Raw genomic sequence first — 13,863 nt, 5'->3', positions numbered from 1 at the left:
TGGCCTGTCACCTAACGTTTGCAGGGGTTTGGAAATGTTGCATTTCTCGCGTTGTTGAGCCTCAATTCAATTCATCAAATTCCATCTCGAGATGTGAATGTCCATGTCTTGTTCCTGGTCCCAAAACAGCAGTTTCAACGCCAGTCCACCCCACCGGCTTGCCCTGACAGATGAATCTGAGACCCTGTTTGGACGTGCCCTATTATTTCGAGGGGTAACACGCCATTGACGCCCCGTGGCCGCCGCGACACAGACATCTTCCTCCTAGCCAGAACCTTGTTCGGAAACTGTCTGTTCTCCTACGCCATATTCAGGTCCCCGATATCTCCCATTGGCCATGGACGAGTCGTCATCGGTCACAGGCGCCGGCGCCGATACGCCATCTTCCGTCCCAACTCGTCCAGCGCCCGGTCGCAAGCGCAGCAGCTCTGGCGCTGGAGGCTTGCTTTCGAAACTACCTTTTATGCGAAACTCGGGCGAACACCGCCCACGATCCCGCCGCAACACCAACGAGACCGAGATCACAACATTTCCTCCCACACCCTCTTTCACCTCCATACCGGCCGACACTCCTCCACGCCACGCGGGTGCGCCCAACGGTGCGCCCCCGCTGTTGCCTCACATTATCCAATATCAAACCCAGCAGCCGCAATCGCTAAAAACACGACGACGTAGAGGATCGTTGCGAAAGGTTGCCCTGTTGGGGCGGGGTGCTCAAAGAGAAAAGCGGGATCGTGGACTAACAATCGACACAAAATTGAACGTCTATGGCGAACCAAACGGGACACCAATCCAAGTCACAGCCGGCACCGCGCCGACCTCGGTTACATCAAACACATTACACCTCCAGAATAATAGCGGTATCTTGAAGAATTCTATTAATACATCTACACCGTACGGTCTGGGAATATCAGACCTCACACCCCGACCCAGCATGGACGGATATGCCAGCCGAAGTGGTTCCCAACCGTCCGATCCAGACGCAACCCCCACTGCCGCATTGGCCCCTATAAATGCCAACACGCCCAGCTCAAGAAATAGCATCACCGGCTCAAGAAGCCCAAGTATAAGCTACAACACCACAGACGATGAAGACGCCCTCCACATGGCCGTCCCCACCGGGCCGGGTTCATCAACCTCGAACCTCTCATCCACCTCGTCCTCCGTTAACCTCCTCCGCCCGGAAAGAGCCTCTGTCTCCTCCGCCTCGGGGTCAGAATCTTACTTCCTCAACCTCCCCCATTCTCCCCACAGCCCTCCCCGACCGTTGGGCCTCGGATCATCCACCTCAGGCTCATCAATCCTCCCATCAATCCAACGCCGTCGCGGCACGGTTCAGAGAGCGAAGTCCCCGCTGGCACTCACCTCTCTGGCAGGGCTATCAACGACACCCTTGCCACAACCAGACTCAGACTGGGACTATTCCGAGACGGAGTGGTGGGGGTGGGTGGTGTTGATTGTGACGTGGACGGTGTTTGTGATTGGGATGGGGAGCTGCTTGGGGGTTTGGAGCTGGGCGTGGGATGTGGGGACTACACCGTATGCGCCGCCTGAGTTGGAGGATGATCCGACGTTGCCGATTGTGGGGTATTATCCTGCGTTGATAATACTTAGTTGTGTGATGGCCTGGGTTTGGGTGGTGGTTGCGTGGGTGGGGATGAAGTATTTTAGGCATGCTAGGGTTAGTGGGGATTAATGTTGAGATTGGGGGAGAGGGTTGATTTGAGCAAGGCGTTGGTGGGCTTTTGATTTGGGATAGCATTGAGGGGGGTATGTTGGTTGTGTATACTGGGTATGATGGGTTGTTCGGCTTTGCTGCTGTGTAATTAAAGTAATTTGATCAACTGTTTGACTCCAGCTTTGTGAGACGAGATGGGTCTGGTGTGGTTCTGTTGCTGTGCGACTTGACCTCACGACTCGACTTAGTGCGCACACCTTCAAGGAAGGAGCAAACGATGGCTTATATATTAGGTCAAAACATGCCCCTTTTCAACAGCAGCTCTGGAATGCTTACCAGGGCGTCACACACCTGTGTGGTCAGGTCAAATGGTAAGGATGTCAGAGCTGCTGTTTTCCGCCCACCGCCCACCACCGGGGTTTTGCAACCGATAGGCCCCGAGTTCGATCCTTCTTCGTTAAAACCTTTCGAGGTTTTCGTAGCCCCTTGTTAGAAGATGGGGGTTGAGCTTTCTGTGAGTTTTGAGGCTGGACTTTTATGACTTGGTTGGCTGTTTATATTTCTTGAGAATGTTCTTTAGCTATCGAGTTGAGTTATAAGTTCTGAGTCTCTGTTTGACTTTACGGCTTGGTTGTTTAATTCCTATAAGTGCTCTTCGACTACAAAGTCGAGTCACAACTTGGGTCTTGTCGAGAAGTTGGCGCTGATATTCGTCACTGCCCTTTCTTTGTTGAATCATGACTTTCGCTTTTGGGGCTCTATATATTCTTTCACTTGTAGTGTTTTGTTGTACCATGCAAACGATCATAACACAGAACCTATATGCAGATGTTTCGTGACGTGAGGAGTTGTAATATGGGATCACCTGATGTTATTAAGTACAGGCGTTTCCATGACGAGAGAACTTCTACAATTAGTTTATGGTGTTGAAGTGTGACGGCTTTTTGTTATTCCAGGTACGACGAGACAAAATCTTCAGCTGAAAGGATTTAATCCATAATGCTACATATGGAAGATGGACACACATGACGACTCAGCGCAAATAATTGTACAATTTGCTCTTAGGTCACTCAGTTGTTTCTCTCGACTCGTGTCATATAGCTGGGCTTCTCGGTGGCTGATTAGCTAGAAAGGCGTATAATGGAAACATCGGAAGCAGTTCATCATCCTATTCTCAGTGCCATTTTCGTCATAACACTAGCTTTATGTTGACATGGCATGATTCTTCGTTATCCCCACCTCACCTTACCTAAGTTCAGATTCGTGCGATGCTTCCCCAGTAACACAGAACCCGGGATCGGAGCCGGAGATTTTGACAGCTCGGACACAAGACCAGAACCAAACAAGGCGGGAATAACGGGTGTATACAACACACAGCTTGTTGATCTCAAGTCATAAAGTAATAGTGTATATGTTATACACCCCTCTCTTGTAGTGTATATCTCGTCAGCTGAAGATAATGTAGGCAGTTGGGTGGTGTTAAGGCGTCAACAACTGTCGATCCCACAACCGGTGATGCCGGTGATATCGCCTCCCAGATCTACCGCCGCCTCTTCCCTTTCCTCATCCTGTAGGTCGGGTGATTGGTCAAAAAGTATGCCAAAACTCAAAGTCTGGCTGGCCATCCGAGCGTGCATACCCAACCTTCAAACTTCCACAGATGGAAACGCTAGAAAAATTCCCAAACATGAAACCTACGTTTGTGTACCTACCTAAACGAACCTACACACAGACCTCCCCTTCTTACATTTTCCATATGTTATGTATGGGAGTATCCAATACAACCCTACCTCATTGCACCCGCACAAAGAAACAGAATGTAAGTCAGGTAGGTAGTATAACCTGTAAAGAATAGGGGTTCCTTCTTGGCTGCTGCTACCAACTCCCATTCTCCGCTTGCATTGCATGTTTTTAATATGGGAATCGAATGTTCCCCCCCAGCTCCCACCTCCTGCAGCTATCCGCAACCGCGCAATTCGTTCTCTCTTTGTAATAAAACTTCGATTCATCGAACCCTGAGACTTTGTCAGATCGAGGTTCGAGAAGAAGAAAGAAAGAAAAAAGTGAGACAAACAGCCGCGTCTCTTGTCCAACTGAGAGTTCCTTTTTGGGGGCTGGTGGTTGTTGTTGTTGAACATTGTTAAGCGCCGAGGCGTATACGGGTTCCTGCTGCCGCCAGTATGTATATTTATACACAAACTCACCAGCGGGAAGATGTCAAGCCTTTACAGCGCTTCAAACAATGTCAAAGATCTTGCATTTCGATCGAAATAACAGACACAGCCGCCCGTCCATCCGCTGCCGTTTGACATTACGCAAAAACCCGGTTTGAGATGTGGAATCCTTTCTCTTTCAGCTCGGGGGTGAGAGTGAGGAGAAGGGGTAGTTACCCCTCATTGCATGCTCTTGGCTTGTCGGTGGTGGTGATGCTTGGCGTGATGGACCGGTATCCATACTGTGTGTCTTGTGTAGAGTGTCAAAGATATTCACGTGTGTATGTGACGGATGAGGCTTAGCAAAGCCCCTCATCTTCAGCTGATGGGTGATCAGCGCGGAAAGATGCTGATGATAGTCTTCGATTGAGCAAAATAATCAAGAGGCTGAACTGAGACAGGTATTTGATGCTGGAGGTTTTGCGGTGAGGCAAGGGGGGAAATGCCGAGCTGAAAAAAATGCTTGATTTCAGGCTATAAAAACCAAGATCTTTTTTTCCCGTACCCTTCCTCGCCTTGACTGGGTGTCATCATGGAACTTGCCTCTCCGGGCTGGAACCCCCCAAGGTCAGATCTGTGCCGCTTTCCAGCCACGACGTCAGCGGTAAATGGCACCTAAAATTTCTAAGTTGATGGGCGGACACTAGGATCTGGGCGGTTTGGTGATAGGTATTCGTTTCAGGCTGACTGGTCTACGCAAGCGTTTCCTGTAGGCAGGGCGGTGACTATGCCGCCGTTAAATGCCGGAGAGAGAATCACAAGGGAGTGATATTGAAAGAAGAAGGGCGACGGGGTGGGTCTGGTGCGGATGGCGGTTTGGGCCTAAACGTTGTTCAAGAGGGTCGGTGGGGGATCAACCACCAACAGGCTTCTCCGCTTCGGTTGAAGCTCTACTCCGTAAAGCTACGAGAACGTGATATGCGCACCGACCCCACGAATGCATGAAAGCTGCGAGCTGTCGTTTGTGAGTTGGAGTGCAGTAGGTGGGAGGGTGGGAGGTAGCGCTCAGTTTCCAACGAGTGATCGATGGGCTTGGGGAATCAGGCGACCCGAACAGCTCGGCAGACGGCGAGGGCGATACATTGTTGGGCATTTGGGCCATCAAGGTGTAAGAAGTGGACGGGTCACACAACGCTGGCTCTTGTGCATGGTTACCAACTGCAGCTCCGCGAGAGGAGAGGAGAGAAGAGGAGAAGTTGTCGACGTGAGAAGTGTTTTCGATCTGATGGTGGGCAAACTCTAAAGAGCTGGTTGAAACGGCGCCGTTCGCCTGCCACGCTTCAATGGCCCTCCATGTGTAAACCTGATGACCGCCAACGGCGTCTAGTTTTCTTCAGCATCAGATGCCCCTTCAATTGTTGCATGAACTCCCATGTCATCCAGAAGAGAGTGTGTGTGGTCTATCGGCATCGCGTGCTAGGGTTCGGTGAGTAGTTGGTGGTGGGTTATCCTCCATCTCACCCCGCAGCTGCTTGTGAATTTTGCCCCTTCCAGCTTTCTTTGGCACCCAACAAAAGACCTCGACCCCCATCCTTGAAAGGCTGTTAGGGCTCCGCTTCGCCCCTAGACAACAAGTACCTGGAGGTACCTAGTCAGCCGACATGGAAGCTTTCTCCTCGAGTCTCCGGGCCTCCCAGCGGAGGTGATGGGGTGATGAAAGTAAAATAGACGGAATAAAAGAGCAAATCTCTTGTAGAACATACAATTTTACCCTGTGATGAATGTGAATATGCAAGCGCGATGTCGGTCGGATGTGGTGCCGAGACTTGGAAATTGGTACAAATTTGGGCCCACAAGCGCGGGTGTTGCTGGCCTTAGGCATCCATCTAGCCACTAACACAGGCTGGGCCAACCTGTAATGTTCTGGACATTCTCCAGGGCCCAAGACTGCAAAAAACCAGCAGCTCGCCTGCTCCAACTGAACCCAGACAACCCAGCCTCTCACACCATCAGGCACGGCGAGCCCATCCGTCACACACCCAAACACTCTCTCCATCACCGAATCTTCAGCAGCATTCGACCGACTGCCACAACCCAAGACCGCCACGTCCATTGCCATCAACAGCTTGCCCGTGAGTGGCACAGCAGACCGACACCGACACCATCCTCTCCATCGCGGCTGAGGCATTTGGTCGGCGCCGACTCGGATTATCCTCATTTTCATCTCTGCAACGCCCTTTTTCTGCATTTGCGGCCTACCATCAACTATATACCCTGGACATTTCTGTACGTAGACACGCCCTTCGCGAGGGCCTCTGCCGATCCTAGAGTAGGGTACGCCCTCGCTCTACCCCTTCCTTTATGGACGCATAAACCTTTTGAAATGCGTTTCATCTCTAACCATCTCTTTTGCCAACGCATAGGGCACGCCATTTCTAACCCCCATCAAAAACGCAATCGCACGCCGGGCATCGAATTACGCCGGCCAACCTCTCCTGATCATCATCTCTTCTCCTTGTCTGGTGCCTACCTCGTGTTCCGTGGAGGCGAGCCAAGATGAGGGAAGTCAACTTCAGCATACCCAATGTCAACAAGGCGTCGGTGGGCATTACCACCGCCCTTTACGACAGACGCGCCCTCGATTGCACGTCGACCCTGCCCCTGATCAACTCTCTCAACCATCTCGCTTACCTCACAACATCGTCGGCTCGCATCCGCGACATCTTGACCGTCGATGGCGGCATCGAAAGGTTGGTCTGCATCCTGAAGCAGGGTCGCAGCAAAGACATGATGGACATGTGGAAGTGGAATCTGGCTTTCCAATGTGTCGTCAACATAGGCGTTAGGGGCACAGAAGCTGTTCGGACTCGGGTGGTGGAGGCTGACATGGTCCCCGTGATTGCCACAATCCTCGACAACTACATCAAAGTCATTGAAAATGTACGGGCAAAGGCCGAGGAAGCCAAGCACAAGGACCGCCATCATCATCACCGGGTTGGTGGCAGCAGCCGGGCGCACAAATCCTCCAGTTTCTCATCAAGATCCGGCGCATTGGAGACTTTCAGAAGACAAGCGCCACCACCGTCAATTGACGTGTCTGCCCCGTTCGCCGGCCCTTCCACCACAGTCATACAGTCCAATTCTGAGGCCACACCCACTGCTCCGCAATTCCAGGTAACGCCACCAGCCGATCGGACGCCTTTGGCGGGACACCACCCCCATCACCATCACACGAGTAGGACGCACGAGGCTCGCCCACCTATGGCTCTCACGCCCAACGTGATCCTTGCCCCGTCCGTACCATCGATGGATGCCGCCGATGGATTTGTCAGGCCGACACGGGATGCGGATCGGTTGGTGGGAATCGTACCGCTGCCATTTGCTCGGCCTCCCTTGACATCTCAGCCGGCGTCACCCACCACTCCACTTCCGCCACCGCAGATTCGTTCTCCTACCGTGCGACCTGCCACCATGCTCACCGCCGCTGCTCGGTCTCGCCAACGACCATCTATCCGCCATCAGCACTCGACAGCTGCCGAGTCGGATGATATGAATGCTGAAAGTGTTGCATCGGATGAAACGCCCGATACTGAGATGTCTGAGACGGCCGAAATCCAACCGGCCGTAGGAATTCAGGACATTGCCATGGAGGATGGCGAGGGTATGATGACTGGCACCGCCATGGAACTGACAACGCCCACGGTATCCGAGACTCAGGAAGCCGGCACTTTCAACATCACACATCAAGGGCCGGTAGACGGCAGCATTGTCACCAACCCGACCCCGACGCCAGTTCCTGCAATTGGCTTGTCGCCAAACAGACCGACGATGGTGAGCCCACAGCAGCCATCGATGCCAAACGCGACAGTGCCTCGTTACCTGCTCGATCGTCAAGTCACACCAAATCCACAAATGCTTGCCGCTATGCCCAGGGAAGAAGACGTTTTGATGTCTCTCCAACTGCTCGCCTACGTTTCCAAATACTGCAACCTCAGAAAGTACTTCCAAAAAAGTCACCTGGTTCCTAAGCTCAAGATTGGCAAGGAAATTCAACTTCTTGATGGAGCCGATCCGGCAGCCCTCGAGGCTGAGCTCGAGGAGGAAGACGAGACATGTGAAGAGGAATACCTACTGCCCAATGACCTCAACATCTTCCCCTTGGTGGAAAAGTTCACGGTCCGGTACCACAGCACCGATATGCAATACTGGGCCGGGGTAGTTATGAGAAACCTGTGCCGGAAGGACGACACCCGCGGCGGCATCCGACAATGTGCCTACTACCAGTGCGGGAAATGGGAAGAGTACACGCGGCAATTTGCTAAATGCCGCCGCTGTCGACGAACCAAGTACTGCAGCAAAGAATGCCAAAAGAGCGCCTGGGCCTTTCACCGGCACTGGTGCATTGCCGCCACGCAATAATACGAAGCGAGCTAGCCGAAGCGCAAAGGTTGAATTTCATCGCGAACAGGAAAGAGGAAAGAAATTCCCAACAATGGTCATTATTGATACCCCTCCCGGCTTGTTTTCTTTTTCGTTTTATACCGGGACTTGCTTCTCTTGCATGGCGTTATCCCTAATGTCTACTGGCACGAAAATCTAGGGGGTTGATGGTTAAGGGGCACAGCGTGTGATTTGTTGCGTTTGGGGACTGAGGTTGGCATTGGGGGTTCATGGTTGTAGTTTGACGGCGTCGTTCTTGGGAGGAAGGGATGGGGACTGAAAGAACGAGGCAAAGCATATATGTGGGCACTTGTTCATTTTTTTTTTTTTGTTTTTTTTTCCGCATGCATGGCGTTGCGAAACGATACCACACACCACACACACCACACACACACACACAGAGAGAGAGAGAGTGAGTGAGAGAGAGAGAGAGAGAGAGAGAAACAACTGGGAGAACTGGGCGGACAGACAACACAGACAGGAATGGACCTTGAAGCAGAGATATAGTTTGTAGGTGTGAGCGGTCCATGGGGTGGGTTGGTGTCGGGTCCGGTTCTTTCCAAACATGTTCCCTATTTTTTTTTTACTAGTAGTATTCTTCTTTCGCTTCGACTTTTGCTTTTGTTTTGCTTGTTTTTTTTGGTTTTTGTTTCGATTGGAGCAAATCAATCCTCATATCATGACCCCCCACCTTTTTTTCCTCCCTTTTTTTAGGCAAAAAGAAGACGAATTCACTGAACTCTGAAAGGGTGTTTTTTTATTCTTTGGTGTGTATATGTGAGTTATGTCTGTTTTATGAATTGGTAAACGAATTGGTTTTAGGATAGGGGAATTCAATGGAGTGTTTTGTGTTTATTTTTTATTTTTTTTTTTTTTTTTTTTTTTTTGTTTTTTTGGGTATTGGTTTTGAGTATTTGTTCCTTCTCTGCCTCTTGTGACGGGGAGGATGGTGATAGTGATGTGTCGTGGTGAAATGAAATATGTTTTTGGGAAGGGTGCTGGTGTGAGAGTGTGAATAGGTTAGTTGTGGCATAGGGGGGGGCAGTCAATGGTGTGGCTACGGTTATGGGGAAGGGGGGGACGCGGAGGTGGTTCAACGGGGGGAGGGATCAAAAATGATGATACGCTCTGGGAAAGGACCTGAAGGGGGGTTATATAGGTAAACGGTTGGTTGGTAGCGTGCGCAACCAAGTCTGTTATCGAAACGGAGGAGGAATGGAACAGGGCAACAATAAGAGAATGGGGGTGGTGATGGAGTTGTATATATGTTTTTCCAAGACGGATCGACTCATAGCAAATCCAAAATTCACCATCATGAGGCTCTTCTACTTTGCATCGCCCTCGTAATTGACTTTGGACTTCCCTCTAAGCTACTACTCACATCCCCAAATATCAAAGAGCTGAGCACCAACCCAACTCTTTGAATTGGCCAACCACTAGCCGTCCCATATACAACCCCCCTCTTCAGCCATCCCGCTTTGCTCTTTGTTGTCGAGGACTCAACAATGTCTCGGTCTTTCTAGAAGCAAACTGCCAAGACCAATCCTCCTTTGTGCTCAACTTATTGGGAACAACCTTGCCGAAGCTGAGCAAAGCTCGGAGATGCTGCCCTCCGTCTTGGCTTCATGTTTCAGGTACAGATTGAGTGAACTAGATCCTGTGGACAAGGAGAGTCTCGCTATCATGTAACCGTTGTTTGCGCCAGTAGGGTGTTAGTAAACACGACCCCCTTCAAGTAAACCCACCACCTCACCAGCCACCCTCAAAAGCAACACCAAGACACTCAAAACCAACCAGGATATCTCCCTTGTTGACGCTAGACATTTATTTTGCCCCGTAGCATTACCATAAAAAAATCACTGTACAGGCACTCCCTTCTTCGTATTACACATTTACCACCCCCACCTCTGGGCTTACCTCCTCCCCGCCCCGCCCTTCCTCTTGTCCTTCCCCAACCTAGGCTTACTCCCCTTCGCCTTCGCACTCATAGCACTAAACGTCGTCTTCTTCCCATCACCCGCCCCACCCCCGTTCTTCATCCTCTTCGCGCTGAAACCCGACATATCCCCCGAGCTAATCGCATCGCCGCTCTTGCCGAACCTCTTCTTGCCCCCAAACCCATACTTTTCATTCTTCTTCTGACGCTTGGCATTAGGAGGACCATGATCACCCCCTGACCTTCCTCTCTTGCCGCCAGCCTTGTTGCCGCCGCCAAGCTCGTTATCAACAGCGACATCAAACATGTCGTCTGCTTCCCTCGCACCGAGGGAGGCAGAGCCGCCGTCTTTGCGTTCTATTTCTGTGTGTTAGCTAAAATTGCACGGGGAATGGGGAATACGGAAAACATACTCTTCTTCAACTCATTAATCTTCTCCAACGTGGCCCTCTTCTCCTTGGCCCGTTCCTGCTGCTTCTGCACCTGAACCTGCTTTCCAAACTTCTTCAAGTCCCTCTGCTTCCTCGCCTCGGCAGAAGCCTTCTTCGCCGTTGCGGCCTCAATCATCTTTTGCTTCACCGCCTCCATCGTCTCATCACTGCGGAGCGTCTCGGCAAAGTAATCGGTAGGTCTCGTAAACGGCACCCCTTCCTTCTTGAGCAAGTTCCTCGCCTTGAGAGCCGACTCGCGCGCCGCATTGAGGAAGGCGAGCTCGCGCTCGAGGTCGTCGTCGATGGAGGGGATGACATCTTGGGTGGGCTTGGACGTGACGAGGGTCATGTGGTAAGCAAAGGGGACCGAGGCGGCCTTCTTGATGTCGGTGGGCACGAGGGAGATGCGCTTCAGGGCGGCGAGGAGGGCGTCCTTGTTGTTGATTGTTTGGCGGACGCGGGTGGTGGCGGCGAGTTCTTCCTTTTCTTCGGGGTCCATGTCGTCGAGGTTGAGGTCGTCGACGTCGATTTCGGATTCTTCTTCTTCGTCGTCGTTGTCCTCGTTTTCGGAGTCGGAATTGTTGATTTCTGAGTCGGAGTCGGAGTCGTTGATGTCTTCTAGTTTGGAAAAGTCGACGCCGCCCCCTTCTTCTTCCGAGTCGGAGTCCTCCTCGCTGTCTTCATCTTCCCACTCTTCGTCCTCGTTGGTTTCGGCGATAGGGGCTTCGACTGGTGGGTCGTTGGACTTTCTTATGTTCTTCTTGTCTGTGACTCCGTTTGATTGCGACTTGGCGATTGGCGCCTTTGCGGCGAGTTTTGCGCCCTTCTTGGCCATCTTGTCGTGCTTGGTGTGCGACTTGGTGATGGGTTGGTGGGGATCGGGGTGGTTGTGGTTTTGAATGCGATTTGAACCTGCAGAAATGGGCGAGTTTGATTGAGCTGCGACTGCTCCAAAACTTTTTTTTTGGCTGGTCGCGCCGATTGGAACGATAAGATAAGATAGTGGGTGGGGCTGGAGTGGGCTGAAGTGGAAGAGTGACCCTAACCCTCAGTTGGGACTTACATATCGCGCTGACCTTTTGACATCTCCAGTTCATCCCATCTGACAATTCAAACCAATTAATATTGTCGTCTTCGCTGCTGGTTGGAATCCGTTCCCCATAGTATCCTCATTCGTAATAGGCATTGTCAAAGCTATGCAATCCAAACCCCACTGAACAACATTGTGGGATCCGGCACAGCATCAGGCGGCAGGTTAACGGCAGCAGTCAGCAAGCCATGAGTGTAACCATTTCACGGTCCAGACCCACCTAAACGCCTTCTTCATGACCAAAACCCCGGCGGGCCAATTGCCAGTGGATTACTATAAACGTTGTCTTCTTCTCGTTGCCTCGTCCCAGTTTGATCTTTTTCTGGTTGTGCCTTCTCGATCTCTCATGCTCACACGTTTCCAGGCTAGCTGTTTCCCCAGTGAAGTACAAGGGCAGCATCGAGTGGCGAGTGTCATATGCCTTTCAGCCGTTGATTTACCACATCCTCTCCTACAATAGGTCACATCAACAGTTACCTATCTGGCAACATCCTCAATTCATCAACAGAAAACATCTATATCTATAAGCGTGTACAATCCAAAAATCACAAGCCAGCACATCAATGCGCCCAGAAGTGGTCTCGGTGGGGCCGTCTGCCAGCAGCATGGAGATCGTCGGGGAGGAGACAGTGGATCCGCCGAGACCATCGCCGCCATCATCATCATCGACGCCGCCAACTCCGACCACCTTCATCCTCGAAACTGAACCACAACCACAACAACAACACCAAACGAGCGGGTTTTTTGCCAGGATACGCTCCTCTGTCATGGCGTCACTTGAGAAGAGGAAGTTGGGCGGTGTAAAGGTGGAATACACCGAGATTCCCAGCAGCGAACTTGAGCATGAAGAGCAGGGTCTGGAGACGGTGAATGGTGAGCCAGCGAGCTGCAGCAAATGCGGGCAACCATCATCACGGCATGGAAGAGGAGGGCAGAGGAAGAAGGGGCTGTGGAAGTCGTGGGGGTTGCAATTGCGGGTTACGGTGCTTGGAGTAGGATTGTTGTATGTGTTTTTTTTTGTTATTGTTTATACCTGCACTCATCTATTCTATGATAGTTTCACTGACACCCCCGCTCAGAGCCCTCATCCTCCTCCTCAACCTCCTCTCCGCCATCAAAGACTCCCTCATCGGCGCCCGCCACAATGACTACGACCCCTTTGTCAACTGGGGCCAACCCAACACCGGCACGGAGGATCTCTCCTGGTACCCAACTGACTTCCTCCGGGACGTCATCCCCCTCCCCTGCCACTCCCACAACGACTACTGGCGCCGCGTCCCGTTATTCGACGCCCTCTACGCGGGGTGCACAGGAGTAGAAGCCGACGTCTGGCTATTCAACAACGACCTGCTTGTCGGCCACGACCTGGCTTCCTTGCAAGTAAACCGCACGTTTCAATCCCTCTACGTCAACCCCATCGTCGACATCTTGGAGAAGCAAAACCCCAAAACACCGTACTACAACGGGACGCTCAACGGAGTCTTTGACGTCGACCCTGCCCAGACTTTGGTCTTGCTGATTGATCTCAAGACCTCGGGTCATGAGACTTGGCCGCACGTGCTGAGGCAACTTGATCCCCTGAGGGAAAGGGGATGGCTTTCGTTTTATGAGGATGGGGAATTTCACTCGAGGCCTGTGACGGTTGTGGGCACGGGGAATACACCCTTTGACCTCATTTTGACACCCCCCTACCCAACCACCACCACCACCACCGCTAAATACTCCAACTCGACCTCTCCTCCTGACCGCGACGCGTTTTTTGACGCCCCGCTTGATAAACTTCTACCCGATTCCCCATATAACAGCTCCAACTCCTATTATGCCTCGGTGAGCTTCTTCAGGTCGATAGGTATTACCCAGTGGTGGAAGGGGGGCGAGCCAACAGCTGGGCAGCTGGCTAAGATCAGGGGGCATCTGGCGGCGGCAAAGGAAAGGGGGTTGGTGAGCAGGTACTGGGAGCTGCCTGCTTGGCCGATTCATGTGAGGAATAAGATTTGGGAGGTACTGGTTGGGGAGGGGATGGGCATGTTGAATGTGGATGATTTGAAGGGGGCTACGAGCGAGGATTGGAGGAGGATTAGGACTTGGAGGAGGATATTGAGGTTGTTTTGAACAGAGACCAGGGGGGGGGGGTA

At 51.9% G+C, this 13,863-nt stretch overlaps 4 protein-coding genes across 4 annotated transcripts; 3 read left to right on the top strand and 1 right to left on the bottom strand.

Annotated features, from left to right (window-relative positions):
* Positions 1-337: 337 nt before the first annotated feature.
* On the top strand, positions 338-1,696 carry QC762_202260 (uncharacterized protein; the record flags this gene model as incomplete). The annotated part of the gene is made up of 1 exon (XM_062887117.1): positions 338-1,696. One exon carries the CDS (start codon positions 338-340, stop codon positions 1,694-1,696), a length of 1,359 nt encoding a protein of 452 aa, XP_062746905.1.
* Positions 1,697-5,749: 4,053 nt separating this feature from the next.
* On the top strand, positions 5,750-8,250 carry QC762_202250 (uncharacterized protein; the record flags this gene model as incomplete). Its single annotated transcript, XM_062887116.1, has 2 exons — positions 5,750-6,117; positions 6,378-8,250. The coding sequence occupies 2 exons, from the start codon at positions 5,750-5,752 to the stop codon at positions 8,248-8,250; spliced, it is 2,241 nt and encodes a 746-aa protein (XP_062746904.1).
* A 1,822-nt stretch (positions 8,251-10,072) lies between these two features.
* On the bottom strand, positions 10,073-11,996 carry ebp2 (rRNA-processing protein EBP2). The gene is made up of 2 exons (XM_062887115.1): positions 10,621-11,996; positions 10,073-10,564 (listed from the first exon to the last, which is right to left on the bottom strand). The coding sequence occupies exons 1-2, from the start codon at positions 11,471-11,473 to the stop codon at positions 10,185-10,187; spliced, it is 1,233 nt and encodes a 410-aa protein (XP_062746903.1). The 5' UTR covers positions 11,474-11,996; the 3' UTR covers positions 10,073-10,184.
* On the top strand, positions 11,741-13,855 carry QC762_202230 (uncharacterized protein). The gene is made up of 2 exons (XM_062887114.1): positions 11,741-12,731; positions 12,808-13,855. Exons 1-2 carry the CDS (start codon positions 12,292-12,294, stop codon positions 13,838-13,840), a joined length of 1,473 nt encoding a protein of 490 aa, XP_062746902.1. The 5' UTR covers positions 11,741-12,291; the 3' UTR covers positions 13,841-13,855.
* The last annotated feature ends 8 nt before the right edge of the window (positions 13,856-13,863 follow it).

Source organism: Podospora pseudocomata (genome assembly GCF_035222375.1).
Source record: "Podospora pseudocomata strain CBS 415.72m chromosome 2 map unlocalized CBS415.72m_2, whole genome shotgun sequence".
Lineage (NCBI taxonomy): Eukaryota > Fungi > Ascomycota > Sordariomycetes > Sordariales > Podosporaceae > Podospora > Podospora pseudocomata.
The sequence above is the reverse complement of the archived record's forward strand: the minus strand, read 5'-3'. Positions and strand labels throughout refer to the sequence as shown.

Coding starts and splice junctions, on each gene's coding strand:
- ebp2 (XM_062887115.1), bottom strand. CDS start 11,473: ATGGCCAAGAAGGGCGCAAAACTCGCCGCAAAGGCGCCAATCGCCAAG. Junction 10,565..10,620: donor GATTAATGAGTTGAAGAAGA/GTATGTTTTCCG, acceptor ACACAGAAATAG/AACGCAAAGACGGCGGCTCT.
- QC762_202230 (XM_062887114.1), top strand. CDS start 12,292: ATGCGCCCAGAAGTGGTCTCGGTGGGGCCGTCTGCCAGCAGCATGGAG. Junction 12,732..12,807: donor GTGCTTGGAGTAGGATTGTT/GTATGTGTTTTT, acceptor ACCCCCGCTCAG/AGCCCTCATCCTCCTCCTCA.